This window comes from Barbus barbus (assembly GCF_936440315.1).
Source record: "Barbus barbus genome assembly, chromosome: 30".
Lineage (NCBI taxonomy): Eukaryota > Metazoa > Chordata > Actinopteri > Cypriniformes > Cyprinidae > Barbus > Barbus barbus.
Window position 1 is genome coordinate 17338101 of NC_136758.1, and position 18632 is coordinate 17356732.

Below are 18632 nucleotides of genomic sequence, written 5' to 3' on the forward strand. Positions count from 1 at the left end.
CCATTAAATGACAAATATATGGTGTTCAAAAAAGTCAATCAGCATCAATAGAGATCAATAACGATGAAATTCATTAACGGCACCGCCATACAATTAGAAGAACCAATCGCATTGTTGATGTAGGATTAGAAGTCCCGCCTTCATTAAGGTAAAAAAAAAAAAAAGACAATAGCTTGTTTGTTTACTTTTGTTGAATGGCGTGCATTACATTAGACAACCGCGCATTAAGATAAGATACGATCATCAGAATTTATTGCTGATAAAACTTTGGTTTGGGAATTCAAGTGAATCATTGCAAAGATCCGATTCAAACGAATCGTCCAAACGTTCCAAAATAATTCAGTAAATAATGACGTAACGTAAATATGCTTCTCACTCATGTTGTTACTGCATGCTCGATATTTTCAGTCAACATTGATAGCCTACTACATGGTAAAGATACTCTTCAAACTGTCTTTTGTGCTACACAGGAGAACAAAAGTCATACTAGTCTGGTGAAGGTGAGTAAATGTGTGAACTATTCCTTTTTAATAACATTTTCATTAAAAGACATTATTAATATCACAAAAGACATATATAAAAAAAATACATAGCTGTGATTTAGCTAGCATAAATCCATTAACTCGTTAGAGAACTAGATTAACGTTACATTCAGCGAGACATTTATATGACAGCGAGGGATTTTTTAGGGCAACAAATAATACTGTGATGTATGATCAAGATAAACATGACCACACCCAGACCACGTTCGCGAGCCTGTTCATATAACTTACTCCCTTCCACCCCATTAAATGCACACTTTGTGTAAATAAAAAGTCCAACTCACCCGAATTCACCATCCTGAAGTGCTTCTTTCAGATCAAGTCATAATTAAGTGTTTAAGATGTTCACGGATCTTCTCCTCTTACCGTGCCTCTCAGGCGGTGTTCCTCCTTCCCGTTCACCTGCGTGCATGACCACTCCCCGTCCGCTCGCGCACCTGTCCTGACCGCTCTGCAGGTGTCGCTGTATACAAGGAAGAAGAGCCACCTTCCACCTATTGTACTGGAGTGTGAACCAGAGTTTACCCATTTCACAATGATAAAAAACAAACAAACGTTACCTAAAAAAAAACTTTAAAATAAATAAATAAGCCTGATTATTTATGTTATTTAAATTAAACGCCTCTAAATTCTCTTGCTCTGTTCTCTTGAGATAAAGAAATAAACTCTCTAATCCATAAGTAAATATATGTATATATATATATATATATATATATATATATATATATATTTTTTTTTTTTTTTTTTTTTTTTAAAGCTTTAGTTCATCCAATCCCGCCTTCCAAAGTTCATTCTTCATTGTTTCTCTCTTTAGTATACTTTTGACAAACACAAATTACATGTTCTACTGATTCCTCTATTCCATAAGGAAGAAGATTCTTCAAACTACAGAGATTTTAAAGCGCCTTATTTTATTTTATTTTATTTTATTTATTTTGACACACTTTTCTGGTAATTTCAGACAGATGTAGTTTTTTTTTTTTTTAAATGTACTTTTTAAAAACTTAACATGAAAATAAAAAAATTTGTTCACGTGACATCAGAATGCCGGTCATATTATTGTACAATGTCAAATCCAACTTTAAAAAGGCACAAAACACTTATAAATAGGCCTAAGTGCAAATACTTACAAATATCAAAATTGGTGAAAAATACATGTTGATACAAAAAAAAAAAAAAAAAAAAGCAAAATAAATAAATGTTGTTTTACTTTGATATATTCTGGGAATGATAAATAATTACAGATAACATTTATTCAAGAAAAAAAGCAAAATAAGACTGAATGACAAAATGGATATTTACATCTGGAATTGCGGTCTAATTCATTATATTTTTTTATAACTAAAAGATTTTATGAATTTGTTTTGTGGTGGCTGCATAAAAAAAAAAAAAAAACAATTACCTGAATCAGTCTGTCTCCAGTCAGTGTTGATCACAATCAGTTGATGAAGTAAACCTGAACACCTGGACTTGATCACCTGACTCTCGTTAATGCATTAATCTGTGTAGCATAAATCTCCTCACAGCATAAATTTTTTAGGAAGGTCCCTGAAATAAGGAAAATTGTTGTGTTAATTATTCTGTGCTGGTTTTCTCTCAGGTTAAAGCTTTGGGATAGGGATGGCGGCTGTTTTTGTCGTCTTCTGTTGGACTATAGTGTCTCTAGTGCTGCCCGTTACACCAAATGGGAATGATTTTAATGCGCACTTTACAGCGTACTCACCGGGAATCATACAAGATGTCTGGCATATTCCTGCCGCTGCAGCACATTTCCTGAATGAAGTTCAGCCTCAAAATTTTGATAGATTTGTGTTTCCAATGCCATATGATATACAGGCTCTTCTGGACAGAAGAAACAGTTTTTCATTAAGGATTATGAATTGTATGTCATTAAAACTCTTCTTAATCTATTAGACCTAGTTATTAAAACTCTTCTTAATCTATTAGACCTAGTTAGTTTCTAATGCTGTCTGTTTGTCTTGCTCTAGCATCTTGGAGTGGTCCAGCGGATACTAATGTGTTCCACAGAGGAGATCAGTTGTATCTGCAGGTGTCTGCCTCACCTGGACCCGGTCAACAGGTTTATGTCCAGTCCTGCCATGCTTCCTCTTCTCCAAACCGTTCTGACAAACCTGAAGTTGCCCTTATCATTAACAAAGGGTAGGTCAACTCGACAAATGTTATTTTGAAAGTGCTTGCACCCTGAAATAATTTTGCTTTCATATGTTCACCAGGTGCGTGGCCTCCAAAGAGTCTTTGGTGAAGTTTGTGATGCAACGGCCTGACAGAGTGAATTTGATTGTTCGTACATCCAGTTTAAAGTCTCCTGAGGTGGGTTCTGTACTGGTTAGGATCACTGCAGTCCTGCAAACTGACAGTAGTTTGATATGTAATGCTCTCCTGTTTGCTTAGAGTTACGTTCACTGCAGAGTCTATCTTACTAATTTGGGTGTGTCCCCTACCACTAAATTCTGCAACTACAACAAGCTGAAATCCAGGCAAGTATTTAAATTGCGTATTCTTTATTGGGTCTTTGTCCTAACAGGCTTTTGGAACTTTAATTTATTTATTTTTTTATTCAGATGGGTTGACCTGGGTGGACAGACTTCAGTGTGTGACTGTTGTGGGAGACGGTGCAGAAACTTAATTGAGCGCGTCGAACTGCCTGGTCAGTTGTGGCTTTTTTTTTTTTTTTTTTTTTTTTTCCTCGACTTTTAAGTCGGGGGAAAATTCACTTACCATTTCATTTTGTTTCCATTTATTTTACCTGTTGCAAAAGTTTCTTGTGGAAAGATACCAGTTCAAGCAAATCCAAAGATGCTTTGGGTAAAAATAAAGCGAGCTCCTTTTGTAGTGGAGCCAGTAAAAATCAGAACAATTTAAAGGCAGTTAAAGCAATCCGAACATACTTTGAATATATGCAAAAGTGGCATTACTGTAAAAGGAATAACCAACAAAAGCAAATATAACTGAAGACCAGTACTAAACAAAGCCCACCAATTCATACATTACACATTCCACAGCCACTGTATATTTGTGAAATGTGTAGTATTGTTCCTAGAAAAAAATGAAATCTTTATTAGAACTTGTTCTCCACCATCTCTGTTAGTTTCTCTAGACCTGACCGCAGAAGTAAGCACCGGCCTGCTGGTACTCAAGGATCACGAATCCACTCCACAGGCCACACCGCTGACTCTGTTAGACCACAGCAATAAGTCCCACCCTACAGCCAGAGACGACGCTGATAAAAGATTGATCATGGCAGGTACATCTTTCTCGGGGAGCTCAATGCAAAACGTTGGCAAGGTCTCCCCCTGGCCTGTCCAGCGTGGCATTGGTGGCGTGATGGTCATCAGCCAGGGCCTGGGAGGTGATTTATCAATGTGGCTACCAGACATCATGGAGCTTGAGTTTAACCCAGTGGTGCAGATAGGGACTGGTTATCCAGAAAATCCTGTTCAAAATGCCGAACCCCTTAGAAAGCAGAAACCAGATGAAAGCACTGTTGAGAGGAGTCAGGCAGTTGCTGTGGATGAAGGAAGTGTTTATGTAGGAGCTGTGGATTCCCATGACGTTGTAAAGGACTGGTTAGACATGTGGTATCTTAATGATGTTGACCACTTGTATAAAGTTCAGGAAAAACCTGTTATGACTGAAGCAGGTTCTCTAGAGCAGCCTCAACTGCATTTTGAATCCGACTTTGACTTTCCTCCAAATGACCAGCCCCTGATCAGCCCTACTCCAGATAAGCTCCCTGAGAGCGCTGAGGATGAGGGAGAAGTTGTTTACAGACAGGCCGAGATGGTCTTTAATGGCGCTAAAGGAGCCAAATTATCAGAGCCAGTTGTCTACTCTAAACTGAGTCTGAATCAAGCTGCAGATGGATCCAGTGCGCTCAATTATGAGGAACAGAAGAGGCCCAGCATGACTAAACCTGACAAGAGGCCACAACTGGAGAAGAATGGTGAGAAGAGCCAGAAGGAGGTGCAGATGGAGGATACCTCTAAAATTAAAGGCCTGGTTTCATCCCTATTGGATCAACTGAGGTTAGTTGAGCGGTTATGAATTTTATTAAAGTTCTATCATTTAATATGTTTTTTTTTTTTTTTTTTTTCACTTGACTCTAGAAGACTGTGGATGGTGCAGTGACCTGTTTTCCTCATGCTTTTGTGTAATGTGACTAACAATGTATCTTGTTGAATTTAAATAAAAGCATTGTCCTTAAGTATGTGTGGGGTTTTATTTTTTTTTTTCCCTCCACTAAAGAATAAACACTGGTTTAGGTTCAAATTGCTAAACTAATTTATCTTCTCCACTAGCTGGAAAGACCATACTTAATCAGTTTTTCACTAATAAGCCAAAAGTCTCTGAACTTTAACATTGAAAGTACTTTCGCTTTCATCAAATTGACGATGCCAACATGGAATAAAAGGTTTTTGTTTTTTAATCAACCCGGAAAATGTTACTAACTTGATCGAAATTGATTTTTCCAGGTATTATTTTTTGTAACACTTTTCAATAAGGTTTCTTAGTTAACGATATTAGTCAACCTGAACTATGAACGAACAATACTTCTAGCATTTATGAATCTTAATGTTAACTTCAGCATTTACTAATACATTATTCAAATCATAAGTTGTCGGTTAACATTAGTTAATGCACTGTAAACTAACATTAATAAACTATGAATAACTTTTCATTAACATGAACAAATTAATAAATGGTGTAATGCATTGTTCATGTTAATACATTAATGTTAGCAAATGACACATTGTAAAATGTTACCAATTTTTCTAATGTGCGAATAAAGTCAAACTAGAGAGATATGCCTTTTTATGTGATTTCGTGAATCTTTAAATCTTAATGGCTCAATGCGTGCTCGTCAATGGGGATGACCCATGTAGCTACTGTACTAGATGCCTTGTACTGTAGACGGCCGCGCCCAGATGTCGCTGTTGGATGTTCCTTTCCAAATGTGCTGTCCTGTACACCGCATGCTCGGAGGATTTTTTTTTTTTCAGTTATCCCGAGTGTGACCCTAGCTGCTATTTCCTCCGCTCGAGCTATAAAGTGCCCGTGCATTTCCCACACACCCTCTTTCCCCGGCCACCACACCGTGACTGTTCTTCAGTACCTTTTAAAAAAGAAAAAAAAACTTATAAAAAAATACAAAATAACGAAAACCTCAAAAAATAACTACTTTAAACGTTTTTTTTTTTAAAAGACAAGGTCTCGATCTACCCAGACGTTTCTGAAGCCAGTTCCTCGCGAGCGGACTCCATATAGCTGTCATTGCTGCCGACATCTTTCGTTTGGAGAGTAGCATAAAAGTTTAATAGAGGATTAAGAGATTCGTTTGTCCCTCTGGTTCTAGGACACTCTTTACGCACTGTCATTTCAGCACTAGACAAACACACGAGCTCAAAGGCTTGAACGACCCCGAGACATGAACGCAGCGACGGCGGGGAGTTATCCGATGGCTTCTCTATATGTGGGCGACCTGCACCCTGATATCACGGAGGCTATGCTGTATGAGAAATTCAGTCCGGCCGGCCCGGTGCTGTCCATCCGCGTGTGTCGGGATATGATCACACGGCGATCGCTGGGCTATGCCTACGTCAACTTCCAGCAGCCTGCGGACGGTAAGACATGACAGACAGCGCCCTGTCGTCCTGCGTATAGCTGACAGAGTAACGGAATAATGTGTCATGCTTTGTGCGTAAATGTTGGGACACTGGAGGTGATGTGTAGCGTGCGCACCTTCGCGCGCTCTCTCTCCTGTGTGCTGTCACATGTATTTCTGAGTTAACCACATCAAGCGGTTGTTCACTCCTCTACTACAACCATCGTTAACCTCTTCAATAAACCGCTTTATTCTCCTAATATGGCCTATTGTGAGAAAGTCAGGGTTTACTGACTGTGACCGTCACACCGCATTATGTCCAGCCAAAATGGCAAGCTGTTTTAACATACAAAATGAACTAATATTTCAGCTACTGGCTATTTATTTTTAATTACTTTTAGTTAGCACTATATTTTGTTTTAGTTATGTTTTTGAAATTGTTTTAGTCATTGTTTTATTCATCATTTCTATTTCAACAGTGACAACACTTATTCCATTGTTATTAGTGAAAAATTGCCGTGGGGATCCAAAAGATACTAGTACTTTTTAGTTACTAGTAACTATACCAGTAGTTAGAAGTATTTATTCCAGTTTTGTATAGTCAGTATTTTACTTTTTAGTGCTATTTAAAAATACAGTACTAGCAGATATAGCTCAGTTACAGGTTTTTTCTTCTACTAATAGTAGCCTACTAGTATTTTATTATACTAGTATTACTAGCATTTTACTCTTTAGTATTATTTAAAACGTTACATAATTACTATCACTTATTTCTTTCTTACTAGTCACTATCCCAATAGTTGTGAATGTCTACATTATTGTAGCTCAAACAGCAGAGTATGGTACAAGTAATGGCAAGGTCATAGGTTTGATTCCCAGGTTCGATACCTTGAATGAAATGCAAGGCGTTTTGGATAAAATGCTATATTTAGCCTGTTCCATTTTTTTTTTAATCAGTAGCCTACTGTTAACATAAAATTGATACTGGTTAATTTCAGCATCTTAACATTTAAGGAAGTTTTTGTTCCTATAATCAAGCTTGGTTTGCTTGCTCAGGGATTTGTAATTAAGGCACTTACAATCTGTTGTGAAAAACAGCATTCAAATAAACAATTTGTTTACAGTATTACAAATATTAAATCAGCTTGCTATACAACTACACACTGTATAATTTCCCTTGTCCTGATATAATATCATCACTCAGTGATACAAATGTTGAGTATGCAGCATGGCATGTATGTATGAATCATTTATGCCATGCACCCTGCAGGAGGACTGATATTTTGTTCTGTTGAGCTTGCCTAGTCTTGTGAAACTCTTATGAAACCGAGTTAGAGAAAAACATTCACACATTCTGTTCACAGTCTGTCTGGGGGAAATAAATGGAAAAATTGTGAAAATTTTAATTTAAAAAGCTGAAGACTAAAGCCGAGCAGTTACAATTATAGCCTATAATCAGAATTAAGAACTAGACTAGAATTGAATGTGCTGCTTGACCCACATATAGTCAAAGTGGCCTACATCTAAACCTTGATATAAGACATTCTACAGAAGCAGAAGCAGACCTGATCATTAAGATACGTCCATGTTTTAGCTCTCTGAAGAACGCTAGGTATATCCAGGGGAACAGTGCTTGTGTGTGTGTGTATATATATATATGTGTGAGTGTGTTAGCCCACATTTTGCAACCTGGCATGACCTATTTGTGCTATTTAAAGTGTCATGAGGGGATAATACCATTGTGAAGCACTTTCAGGTTGATTTCTATCAATCTAATGATTCAGATGAAACCAGAATGAGTGTAATTGGGGAATTTTTTTGCCCTATCTTTCCTACATTTTAAGTAATCTGGACAACATTTAAGCCTCATGCTAAATACGTTTTTTCATTCCTTGCTGAATTCATTGTTCATTTTAGTCAGTAGTGTAAACATTTGTTTGTTCAACCAGTACAACTTATGTAATACATAATGAATTTTTTTTTACTACCGTTCAAAAGTGGGGAGTCTGTATGAGTTTTAAGGTTTTTGAAAGAAGTCTCTTAAGCTCACCAAGACTGCATTTATTTGATCACACAATCTGCAAAAACACTAATGTTCTGAAATATTACAGTTTAAAATAACTAATGTATTTTAAATAATTTGTTCAACCGAGAGGTGAATCTGAAATATCTGTCTCCTGTGCTGAATGCTTCGTAAACATCTCGTGCTCGATTTTGCCCTCCTCTTTCACAGCACAAAGGTTAAAAGGTCAGAGTTGAACTCGCTCACCTCCATTTAGTAACTCAGAATCGCGACTGATAGTCAACATGTTTACATATGAGACAAAAAGCAGTTGGTTACCACTGTAGGATGTAAATCTGAAAGAGTATCAAGGCTTTATATAGTTTTATGAATATTTTTTGCACAATGTGACAATACAATAGTAGTTTACAGCATGCATATGCTCAGCAAATGTGCTCAAGCACATGGTTTGGTCTTCAGCATGTAACAGCTGCATTTGTAAACAGTTGCCGGCACTGGTAAGCTTCAGCCACACACATTCCAGTGTCTCAGCCCCATCATGGACACAGAGCCTTGAACACATGCTGCCTGCCAGCACATTGCTCAAAGGACCCAACACTGCTAAATATAGAGTCAGCGAGGGCTGCCTGCACTGTGCCTGTCTTTTCTGAAAGGTGTGTTGACGAAACAAGCTGACAGGCAAATTCATAGGTCAGCCACGCCATGCTTCTGCTTATTCAGTGATGACAGATTACTATTGATATTGTCTATTAATTTGACAGCTATATACTGTCAGTACATGTGCATCCTAAATAAGTTAAAATATAAATAAAAGTTTTGTTTGAAACCAGACACCGCTATATTGGCGGTAAAAAGGTTGTGCATACACTGTCCTGTGTTGGCTGAAAGTTGTTATTTGCAGTGGTCTCTCTCTCGCACTCTCTCTCTGGGTGATCCCACCAGCCCTGAGCTTCATGTTCAATACAATCACACTGCAAACTGCTGAGTGCAGCAGACACAAGGCTGCTCCATTTTGTTCACCAGACATTTTTAGTGTGTGTGTGTGTGTGCGTGCGTGCGTGCGTGTGTGTGTGTGTGTGTGTGTGTGTCGGGGAGAGGGCTATGAGGTTTAAAAGAGAGAGATCCGTCATAATGTATTACAATAGGTGACTGTTCCCTCATATGCCATCAATTTGATTAGAAAGTAATTTGATAAAGCTTCTGACAAACCTGATATACATCTGTTTCAGTCTTCAGACTTTACCATAGCCTACATAAATATATTTAATCCACAATCTCTGTGTATAGCAAAAATATACAAAGAGCACTGCATGGTAAGACTATAAAGAGATGGATTTTGGATTAAATATATATAAATGTCAGCAAAGGTTAAATTTGGTAGGGTCGGTGCTATTTTGAGGTCTGTAAAAATGTTTTTCGAGACCTGTTATGGATCAAATCTAGTGATATATGCCTGGAGTTCTGCTGCCCTTTCACACCAGTAATGAAAGACATTTAGCTTAAATGCTAACTGTCTGTGTGTGTGTCTGTTTGAGTCTATGAGCTAAAACAAGGAAATTCTTATAAATATACAGATTTAATAATCTTAAAATATTTGGTCAGTAGACCTTAACATAATGTTTAGATGTTGATTAGTTTTATGGGGTTTGATCTGCTAGCATTAGCACAAGCTCAGCTAACAAGTTTCAAGCTTGTTTGTTGTGGTTAATATGTTTGTGTACTTGAAAATGCTCACTAAACACACACACACTATGGATTGAAATATATAATTAATGAATAACTTGTGTTGGTTATGGCAAGTTTTCATCCTCTAGTTAGTAGGCTAATTGGTAGTAGTTTATGTGCTGAGGTAGTAGAGCAGAGATGTCTTATGTCTCATGTTTTTGTGGTTTCAGCGGAAAGAGCTTTGGACACAATGAACTTTGATGTGGTTAAAGGAAAGCCGATCAGAATCATGTGGTCACAAAGAGATCCGTCACTTAGGAAATCCGGGGTTGGAAACGTCTTCATCAAAAATCTGGACAAGTCCATTGACAACAAGGCCCTATACGACACCTTCTCTGCTTTCGGGAACATCCTGTCCTGCAAGGTGAGAAGTAGGAAGTGACTTGTAGATCTTTGGAAGCTGAAATTAATACACTATCTATCTATCTATCTATCTATCTATCTATCTATCTATCTATCTATCTATCTATCTATCTATCTATCTATCTATCTATCTATCTATCTATCTATCTATCTATCTATCTATCTATCTATCTATCTATCTATCTATCTATCTATCTATCTATCTATCTATCTATCTATCTATCTATCTAATTAATTAATTTATTTATTTATATACTGGGCTGCCCTCCAAAGGCAAAACACAGTAACTACACAGTAATCTAGTTAAAGCTAAGGTGAATGAATAATATTATTCATTTAATAAAATATTATTAATAAAAAAGTATGATATTTCATGAATGATATTTTTTTCTCGTACAGTCCCTCCTCAATTGTCTTTGAACATACAGTTCTTGAAATGTCTGGAATCACAAACTGAATTGTGGTGCATTATTATACATTTTCCCAGTTTCTGTTAATAAAGATTAAGTTAGAAAGGTTGAGAATCACTGTTTTAGACTAATATCTAGCTCTTGCCATGTTGTATAACTATTTGGATATATGACATTCATTCTTTCTTTTTGGATATATGACATTTACACACTCTTTGTTTCTTAGAGGTAAAAGGTGATTTTCTGTATCAATAAACAAACAAACGCATATGAAAAAATAATGCAAAAATAATGTTGGTCAGACAAACAGTCTGAAATAACAATTTGTTATTTTTGCTCATGATATATAGTCACAGCAGATTGTGTTTCTACATTTAGTGTTTCTTTTTCCTTAATAGTTTATATATTCAAGTAATAAATCATGCATTAGAGTTTATAAACACATATTTCACCCATCAGAGAAGCTGTGGTAGTTCAGCTGTATAAGACAAACACTCTGTAATTTGATTCTTGATGCCGTCTCAACAGGTGGTGTGTGACGAGAACGGATCTAAGGGTTACGCCTTTGTGCATTTTGAAACACAGGATGCAGCCGACCGCGCCATTGAGAAGATGAATGGCATGTTGCTGAACGACCGCAAGGTGTGAGTGTCTAAGCAGGGTCATGTGACAGGAGGGAGGTCCATTGATATGTTGATTGACAAAGACAGTGTTTAGGCCTACTTGTCAGTCACTGATGTTACAGTGAAAAACTTTGGGTAAATGTTTGTTGACCAATCAGTTTCAAAAAAAGGATCATATTTATATACTCACCCACGTTTTTTTTTTTCAAACCTATAGATTTCTTAATTTTGTGGAATACAAAATAATTATTTTGAAAAGGGTCTCTTTTTCGTCCATAAAATTAAAGTTAGTGGGATTCATCATTAATTTGGACCCTTCTGACTTTTACTGTAATATATCCTCTGCTGGTCTTCTAGCATGCTAGTGCTTATAAGTCAGTTTTGTCCCTGTTGCAGCTGTTTTGTGTCTGTGGTTGGTCTGCAGCTGTCAGTATTGCATTTCTGCATCAGTCACGTTTCTGTCTCCGCTGTTTTTTGTAGGTTTGTGGGGCGTTTCAAGTCCAGGAAGGAGAGGGAAGTAGAGATGGGTGCCAAAGCCAAAGAATTCACCAATGTTTACATCAAGAACTTCGGCGAGGACATGGACGATCAGAGACTGAAGGAGCTCTTTGATAAATACGGTGAATTTGAGAGTATAAACAGATGTGGTGGTGGTAGCCTTGTAGTCTTTTTATCTGAAGATTTTGTTTCTACCCACAGGTAAAACACTGAGCGTGAAGGTCATGACTGACCCCACAGGGAAATCTCGTGGATTTGGGTTTGTGAGCTACGAGAAGCATGAGGATGCTAACAAGGTACAGTGAATTTGTATTATGATTTGCTCATAATACAAATCAGCTAATCAGCTGATGCTCAAACATGTTTAAAAATAAGCATGGAAATGACAGCAGTGATGCACTGACATTGTTATTGAACATTCATGGGCTAGATAGATGGATGGACTGAGAGATAAATGAACCGACAGGTGATTTATTGTAATGATATTTTTGTCTCAGGCTGTGGAAGAGATGAATAGTACGGAGCTTAACGGTAAGACGGTGTTTGTTGGCCGAGCACAGAAAAAGATGGAGAGACAAGCAGAACTCAAGAGGAAATTTGAACAGCTCAAACAGGAAAGAATCAGCAGATATCAGGTAATGAACTGCTTTGTTGTGTCTGTGTATGCTTAGTTGTGTTTTTAAGTTAAAAAATAATTTGTATCAATTTGTGTATATTTGTGTTTACAGGGTGTAAACTTGTATATCAAGAATCTTGATGACACCATCGATGACGAGAAACTTCGTAAAGAGTTCTCTCCTTTCGGCTCCATCACCAGTGCCAAGGTGGGTCAAAGGGTGACTGTTTACAGTCTATTTCTGTTTGAGCACTTTGGGCAAATTCCAAACGACATTTTTGCACCATTGAAGAGCACAGTGGGAAGGGGATGGTATTGGAAGGCCCTTTCCAAATCAAAGTGAGCAACCGAATTCCTTTTGATGAAGACCACAAGGCCATTAGAGAAGGGTACATTCGTAGGTCACTTCAAGGAAGAATTTTTTTGCTGTTTATGATTCCTGAGTGACACAAGGTCATGATTTATTTGAAAAATTTAGGTAATTTAAGAAATTCAAACCCAACAAGCAATATTCCTTACATATTTACATTTTTTTAAATATTGTCATATTTGTTTGTTTTTAGTAGACGGTGCACAAGTTGATATCAATTTGAGATTGCAAATAGATGTAAATTTGATCCAGTAATAGAATATTCTGCTTTTGCAAGATTTATATTTTTTATTTAACCTGACGGAAGAAGGAGGTGATATCTTATCCAATGTATATCTTACTGTAGGTGATGCTGGAGGATGGCAGGTCCAAAGGTTTTGGCTTTGTGTGTTTCTCCTCACCTGAGGAGGCCACAAAGGCTGTGACAGAGATGAACGGCCGTATTGTGGGCTCCAAACCTCTGTATGTAGCCCTGGCCCAACGCAAAGACGAACGCAAAGCTCATCTGACCAACCAATACATGCAGCGTATCGCTGGCATGAGGGCCATGCCTGCCAATGCTATCATCAACCAGTTTCAGCCTGCCGGTGGTTACTTTATGCCAGCTGTGCCACAGGTGGGTGAGATCCAAAAGTCTTAGACAACACTGACAATCTGGGATTTAAATCCAGGATTTATAATCTGGAAACATACTATAGTTTATAAAAACAGAGAAATAACATTTGAAAATGTAATTTAGATATTTTAATATCTTTTTAAGACCTCACTGTATATTATGGAAGGCCATTTCCTCCACATAAGAAAATAAATCACCTTTGGTAAAGTATAATTATGACATAAATAGAAAACACTGAGATACCCAGTCACAATTATGACATGCCAAGTCATGATTATAAGATAAAAAGTAAAAATTGTGAGCTAAAAGGTATAATTATGACATAAAAAGTAAATATTATGAGATACTAAGTCATAATCAGTGTTGGGCTAGTTGCTCAAAGAATGTACTATATTACTCATTACTAGTTACTTCTTTCAAAAGTAATATTGTTACTTTACTTATTACTTTCTGGCAACAGTAATTACACTACTTGTTACATTACTTTTTCTTCACACCCCACAGAAGTTGTAACTGTGTATCTTCCACATAAAATTCTTCTAGAATGTTACTAACAGCATATTTCTGCCTCATCATTTGACTAAAATCCACATTGGATCGCAATCAGAAGTTATTACAAACACTCAATAGTGATTGATAGTGACATTCAAGTAGAAGTGTTGTATTAATCTCATTAATTGTCATGTGTAGTTTGAAGCTAATTGTAATTTCTCCGTTACTCGTATACAATTATATTTCATTGTATTTGATCAAATCACATAAGTTTGTAAGAAACTGTTTAATTTTCCAAAAATATTTTTAATTATAGTAATATAATGTACCACATGCTGAACAGAGGGATGTGGATGGGATGTAATGCCAGAGTAAAGTAAAGCCACAACTTGCACAATAGTGTTCAGATCATCTTTTTTCTTGACAAAATCAATATAATGCAACATTTCTATCTGCTGAATGTAAGCTTTTCTATATTCCAAGCTTGTCTGCTCCACTGGGGACGTCACATGCATGTGCGAGTCGTGAAAATTATGAAAATAAATCTAGGAATTATTTGAATGATGAATCACCAAAGCATAAGTTTCTTTTGTGGTTGAAGTGGACTTTCATAGTATATCAATAGTATATCAATAAATATCAATATATACACAAGGGCTCTGAAGTAGTAAAACGGTCCATTAAATGATTAATAAACTCTCCGATTATATCTTTTGTTTCTAATGCATCACAGGCCCAGAACAGAACAATGTACTATGCACCAAACCAGCTCACCCAGATGCGTCCGAACCCTCGCTGGCAGCAGCAGGGTGGCAGAGGTCAAGGTGGCTTCCAGGGCATGCCCAACTCCTTGCGCCAGCCAGGTCCCCGTGCCAATATACGCCACCTGGCCCCCAGTGCTTCCACCCAGGGCCCACGTGGGATCCCCACAGGTGCACAGAGAGTGGGTGAGGAAACCCACCCACTAATGACGCAATACCCTGTTTTGACAAACTTTGACCTATTTTCCATACCCAGACACCTGAAAATGTCCACTATCTTTTCAAGTTAGATATCAAAGATTAGTATATTTGATAAATGATGTCACAAAGATTATTATTCAGGTTTTAGTTATTAACAATAATAATAATAATGTTTATCTGTTGGTTCTAGTTGACCTGATCGTTATGTAATTCCATTGAAAACGCCACAAACTACACATTTATTGATTACAACAAGTGCGTTTGGTGATCATTCTGTCCTGACCAAAAGCTTTAATGTTATTTACTTCTTTCCACAACTAGGAGGCACTAGCCAACCAATGGGTCCCCGCCCTGGCATGGGGGTGACAACTCCACGTGCTATGCCCCCATACAAGTACGCTACCGCCATAAGAAATACTCAGCCTCAGGTCGTGCATCCCATTACTCTGCAGCAGGTAATATACAGACATATACTGCATGTAAATAAAAACTACACCCTTGATTTAATAATTCAAGCTGTCCAGTTGTTCCTTTCGGATATTATGAGTTGTTTATTAAATTCACTTATACATATTTAATTACAAAGGTATAACATGTCTATTTTTAGTTGTAAACAGGAATAAAATACTTTCTTGTCATAAAATTTGGCATGTAAAGAACAGTCATATGGGCAAGGTCCAAAAGATATGTTAGAGATTATGGTAAATGAGTTGAATGAGTAGAATTGAACAATGCCTAGGTACCATATGTTTTTTTTTTATTGAATAGTGTTGGCTGACAATGGATGTAGATTACTCACAATTGAATATTTAATTGTGCATACTCATTCATTTAGATGACTTAATGAGTAAAAACTAATAATTTTCAGTATTTTATTTTTAATTTGTACATAATTTTTTTTAAAGAGTTTTAATATTGGCAATTAATCAGTAAACCTGAAAATTGTTGACTTTTCAGAACAGAATGTTAATATTGTGCACTGTTAGAATTAAGATATAGATTAGAAAAACCCGATCAAATTCTTATGTTGTGGTTTACTGTGTTCTTCAGGCTCAGCCAGCTGTTCATGTGCAGGGTCAGGAGCCTCTCACTGCCTCCATGTTAGCTGCCGCTCCTCCTCAGGAACAGAAACAGATGCTTGGTGAGATGAGGAGGCTGTAAGCATATTCAGCCTTACTAAACATATTCTTACACTCCCGAGGACATTTTTGTGCACTAATTTTTGGACTATCCCTTTAAATACTTTGTTATTTTATTCTTCCCTGTAGCTATTTCTAATTGTTTATTTTCTGTCTTACACATGCCTGTTTTGTTTTCCCTCAGGTGAGCGGTTGTTTCCTCTCATCCAGGCAATGCACCCCAGTCTAGCCGGGAAGATCACAGGAATGCTGCTAGAGATCGACAACTCTGAGCTGCTGCACATGCTGGAGTCCCATGAGTCCCTGCGCTCCAAGGTGACAGCCGTTAACTATGATAAAAGCCTCCAGTACCAGACACTAGCTCGGCTGTTATATGCAATAATGGTAAAACGTCACAAGCTTTTAACAATGCATAGCTTATTGACTAAACCAGGGACTTAATATTATGCGCTTATTTATTAGGATTTATGCATTGCCCAGCAAGGACGGTTCCAGAGATATAATTAATAAATGACAATGGCCTTTTATCAGCTTATTAGAGGCATGAATCTCTGTGGTGAAGATGGTTTGGGCATCGCAGGACTGATGATTTATCTCTGTTGTCAGGTGGAGGAGGCTGTCGCAGTGCTTCAGGCTCATCAGGCCAAGAAAGATGCCACACAGAAAGTGGGAGTCACCGCTGCGACTGTAGCCGCAACATCATGACAAGTAATTTTCTTTATTATCAGTAGTATTATAATTTCCATGCTTGTTTTTAGGCCATTTACCTGAATGTTTGAAATTATTATGAAAAATGTTTTTTTTTTTTTTTATTTAAAATTGTTTTCTGCAGGGTGAAGCTGAAAGACTGAAGAGAGATCACCACAGTTTGGTGTCGTCTGGTGGCAACCAATAAGAACACAAAAAAGAAAAAAAGAAAAAAAAAGAAAAATACAAAATGATACTTGAACATAAAGAATACAATTTTGTTGCAGGGCTTACATTTTTAACTCTGTAATGATTTTTATCACCTAAAGTTAATTTTAAAAAGAGGCAGTTCTGTGAGGGAAGAGCCTCTGTATTGTGGCCAGGACTGACTTTTTCTATGAGGAACTGGAAAACTTAGTTCTTCAGTGAGCTGTGTGTTTGCTGCTTTGATTGGACCTCACTTGTCCCATGACAATAACCCGAGTGGTGTGGCACTCTAAATAAAGGGATGACTATTTAAAATTAAATATATTGTCTTCTTCTTTATAGCAAAGACAAAGGCCATTTTACAGACACTTTTTATCCAAAGTGACTTGCCGTACAGGAACAGTCTCTTTATAGGTTAAATTTTCTGCTCAAGGGCCCAATAATAACAGAAGTGTTAATAACATCCCATTTCACCATTAACTTGACTAGTCTTATGATCAAAGCCATTTAATTCCAGTTTGCATCCTCTGAAAGATGATGTCAGTATCAAAAGCTCCATAAAAGTACATACTCATACAGCTATCATATTTAACAGGACTATCATTATTGTATCAAGATATATATTACATAAATCATGAACACACTACATGTAACTATTATCGTATAAGTAATAACACATAGAAAATTATACATTTTAACTTATTGTTACATGGAAAAGAAGGTATTTGGTGGTTTCTCGTCATTTACAACAGCGACTAGACAGATCGACGGAGGATGCAGTCATCACAGCTCTTCACACAGCGCTTAGTCGCCTGGACAGGGGAAACACCTATGTAAGAATGCAATTTGTGGATTTCAGCTCAGCTTTTAATACAGTCAGCCCACATAAATTGGTTCAAAATCTAAGTAGTCTGGGCTTAGGCAGTTCACTGTGCACATGGATACTGGATTTTCTGAGCAATAGACCCCAGAAGGTCAGGATGGGAGATCTCACATCTTCCACACCACAGGGGTTTTCTCAGCCATCTACTCCCTCTTTACCAATGACTGTTCCCTCATTCATCCTACAAATACCATCGTCAAGTTTGCTGATGATACCACCATAGTCGGGCTGATATCAGACATCAGTGAGACAGCTGAGATTCAGCATTTCACAGAATGGTACTCCTACAACAATTTGGATCTTAACATCAAAAAGACCAAGGAAATAATTTTGGACTCTGCTCTCTTCATACATTGAGAGGAGGTAGAGAGCTTTAAATTCCTTGGACTGCAAATCTCTGCTGACCTCACCTGGTCTACGCACATCTCCCAGCAGGTGGGGAAGGCACAACAGAGACTTTACTTCCTCAGGAAGTTGAAGCACGCCCAGCTCACTCAAAAGCTGCTGACCAACTTCTACCGTTCAGCAGAGAGCCTGCTAACCTATTGCTGCACGGTGTGGTTCTCCAGCTCCACAGAAGAGAAGAGGAAGGACCTGCAGCAGGAAGTGAGGACAGCTGAGAGTGTCATTGGTATGGCACTGACCATACTCAGTGACATCTACACTGAGGCATTTAAAAAGCCCCCACTCACCCTGGACATCATCTATTCTCCCCACTACCTTTGGCGAGAAGATATAGACTAATAATATCCAGAACAAACAGACTGAAAAATAGCTTCTTTCCTCTGGCAGTTAGATGCTTAAATGCATAATTTATAGGACTCGTACAATAAACCCCTACCCTAACAAAGTG

General features: G+C 37.5%; 3 protein-coding genes across 8 annotated transcripts in view; 2 read left to right on the forward strand and 1 right to left on the reverse strand.

Moving 5' to 3' along the window:
• LOC306850509 (transmembrane protein 54-like) overlaps positions 1-969 on the reverse strand; it is a 6220-nt gene extending 5251 nt beyond the window's left edge. For 4 of the 5 annotated variants that reach the window (XR_013782409.1, XR_013782410.1, XR_013782411.1 and 1 more), the window contains exon 1: positions 827-962. Coding sequence is in view for 1 of the 5 variants with exons in the window: in XM_079386170.1 (XP_079242296.1) it covers positions 827-839 (13 nt within the window). In the remaining 4 variants the exon portion in view is untranslated. Of the gene's footprint in view, positions 1-826 lie in introns of all 5 variants that reach the window. The other variant, XR_013782412.1, reaches the window with a different exon arrangement.
• zpcx (zona pellucida protein C) lies at positions 360-4765 on the forward strand. The gene is made up of 7 exons (XM_079386169.1): positions 360-500; positions 2531-2702; positions 2777-2873; positions 2955-3040; positions 3125-3210; positions 3652-4588; positions 4670-4765. Exons 3-7 carry the CDS (start codon positions 2814-2816, stop codon positions 4689-4691), a joined length of 1191 nt encoding a protein of 396 aa, XP_079242295.1. The 5' UTR covers positions 360-500; positions 2531-2702; positions 2777-2813; the 3' UTR covers positions 4692-4765.
• On the forward strand, positions 4676-17207 carry pabpc4 (poly(A) binding protein, cytoplasmic 4 (inducible form)). Of its 2 annotated transcripts, none has more exons than XR_013782408.1 (14): positions 4676-6184; positions 10084-10277; positions 11215-11330; positions 11790-11929; positions 12009-12103; positions 12305-12442; positions 12536-12631; positions 13140-13409; positions 14635-14848; positions 15185-15318; positions 15914-16020; positions 16187-16317; positions 16609-16710; positions 16835-17207. XR_013782408.1 is itself a non-coding variant. In XM_079386166.1 (14 exons), the coding sequence occupies exons 1-13, from the start codon at positions 5989-5991 to the stop codon at positions 16705-16707; spliced, it is 1914 nt and encodes a 637-aa protein (XP_079242292.1). In that variant the 5' UTR covers positions 4676-5988; the 3' UTR covers positions 16708-16710; positions 16835-17207. The 2 variants fall into 2 exon arrangements, 1 of the variants encoding a protein (XP_079242292.1); XM_079386166.1 differs by having other exon boundaries at positions 15914-16004.
• The last annotated feature ends 1425 nt before the right edge of the window (positions 17208-18632 follow it).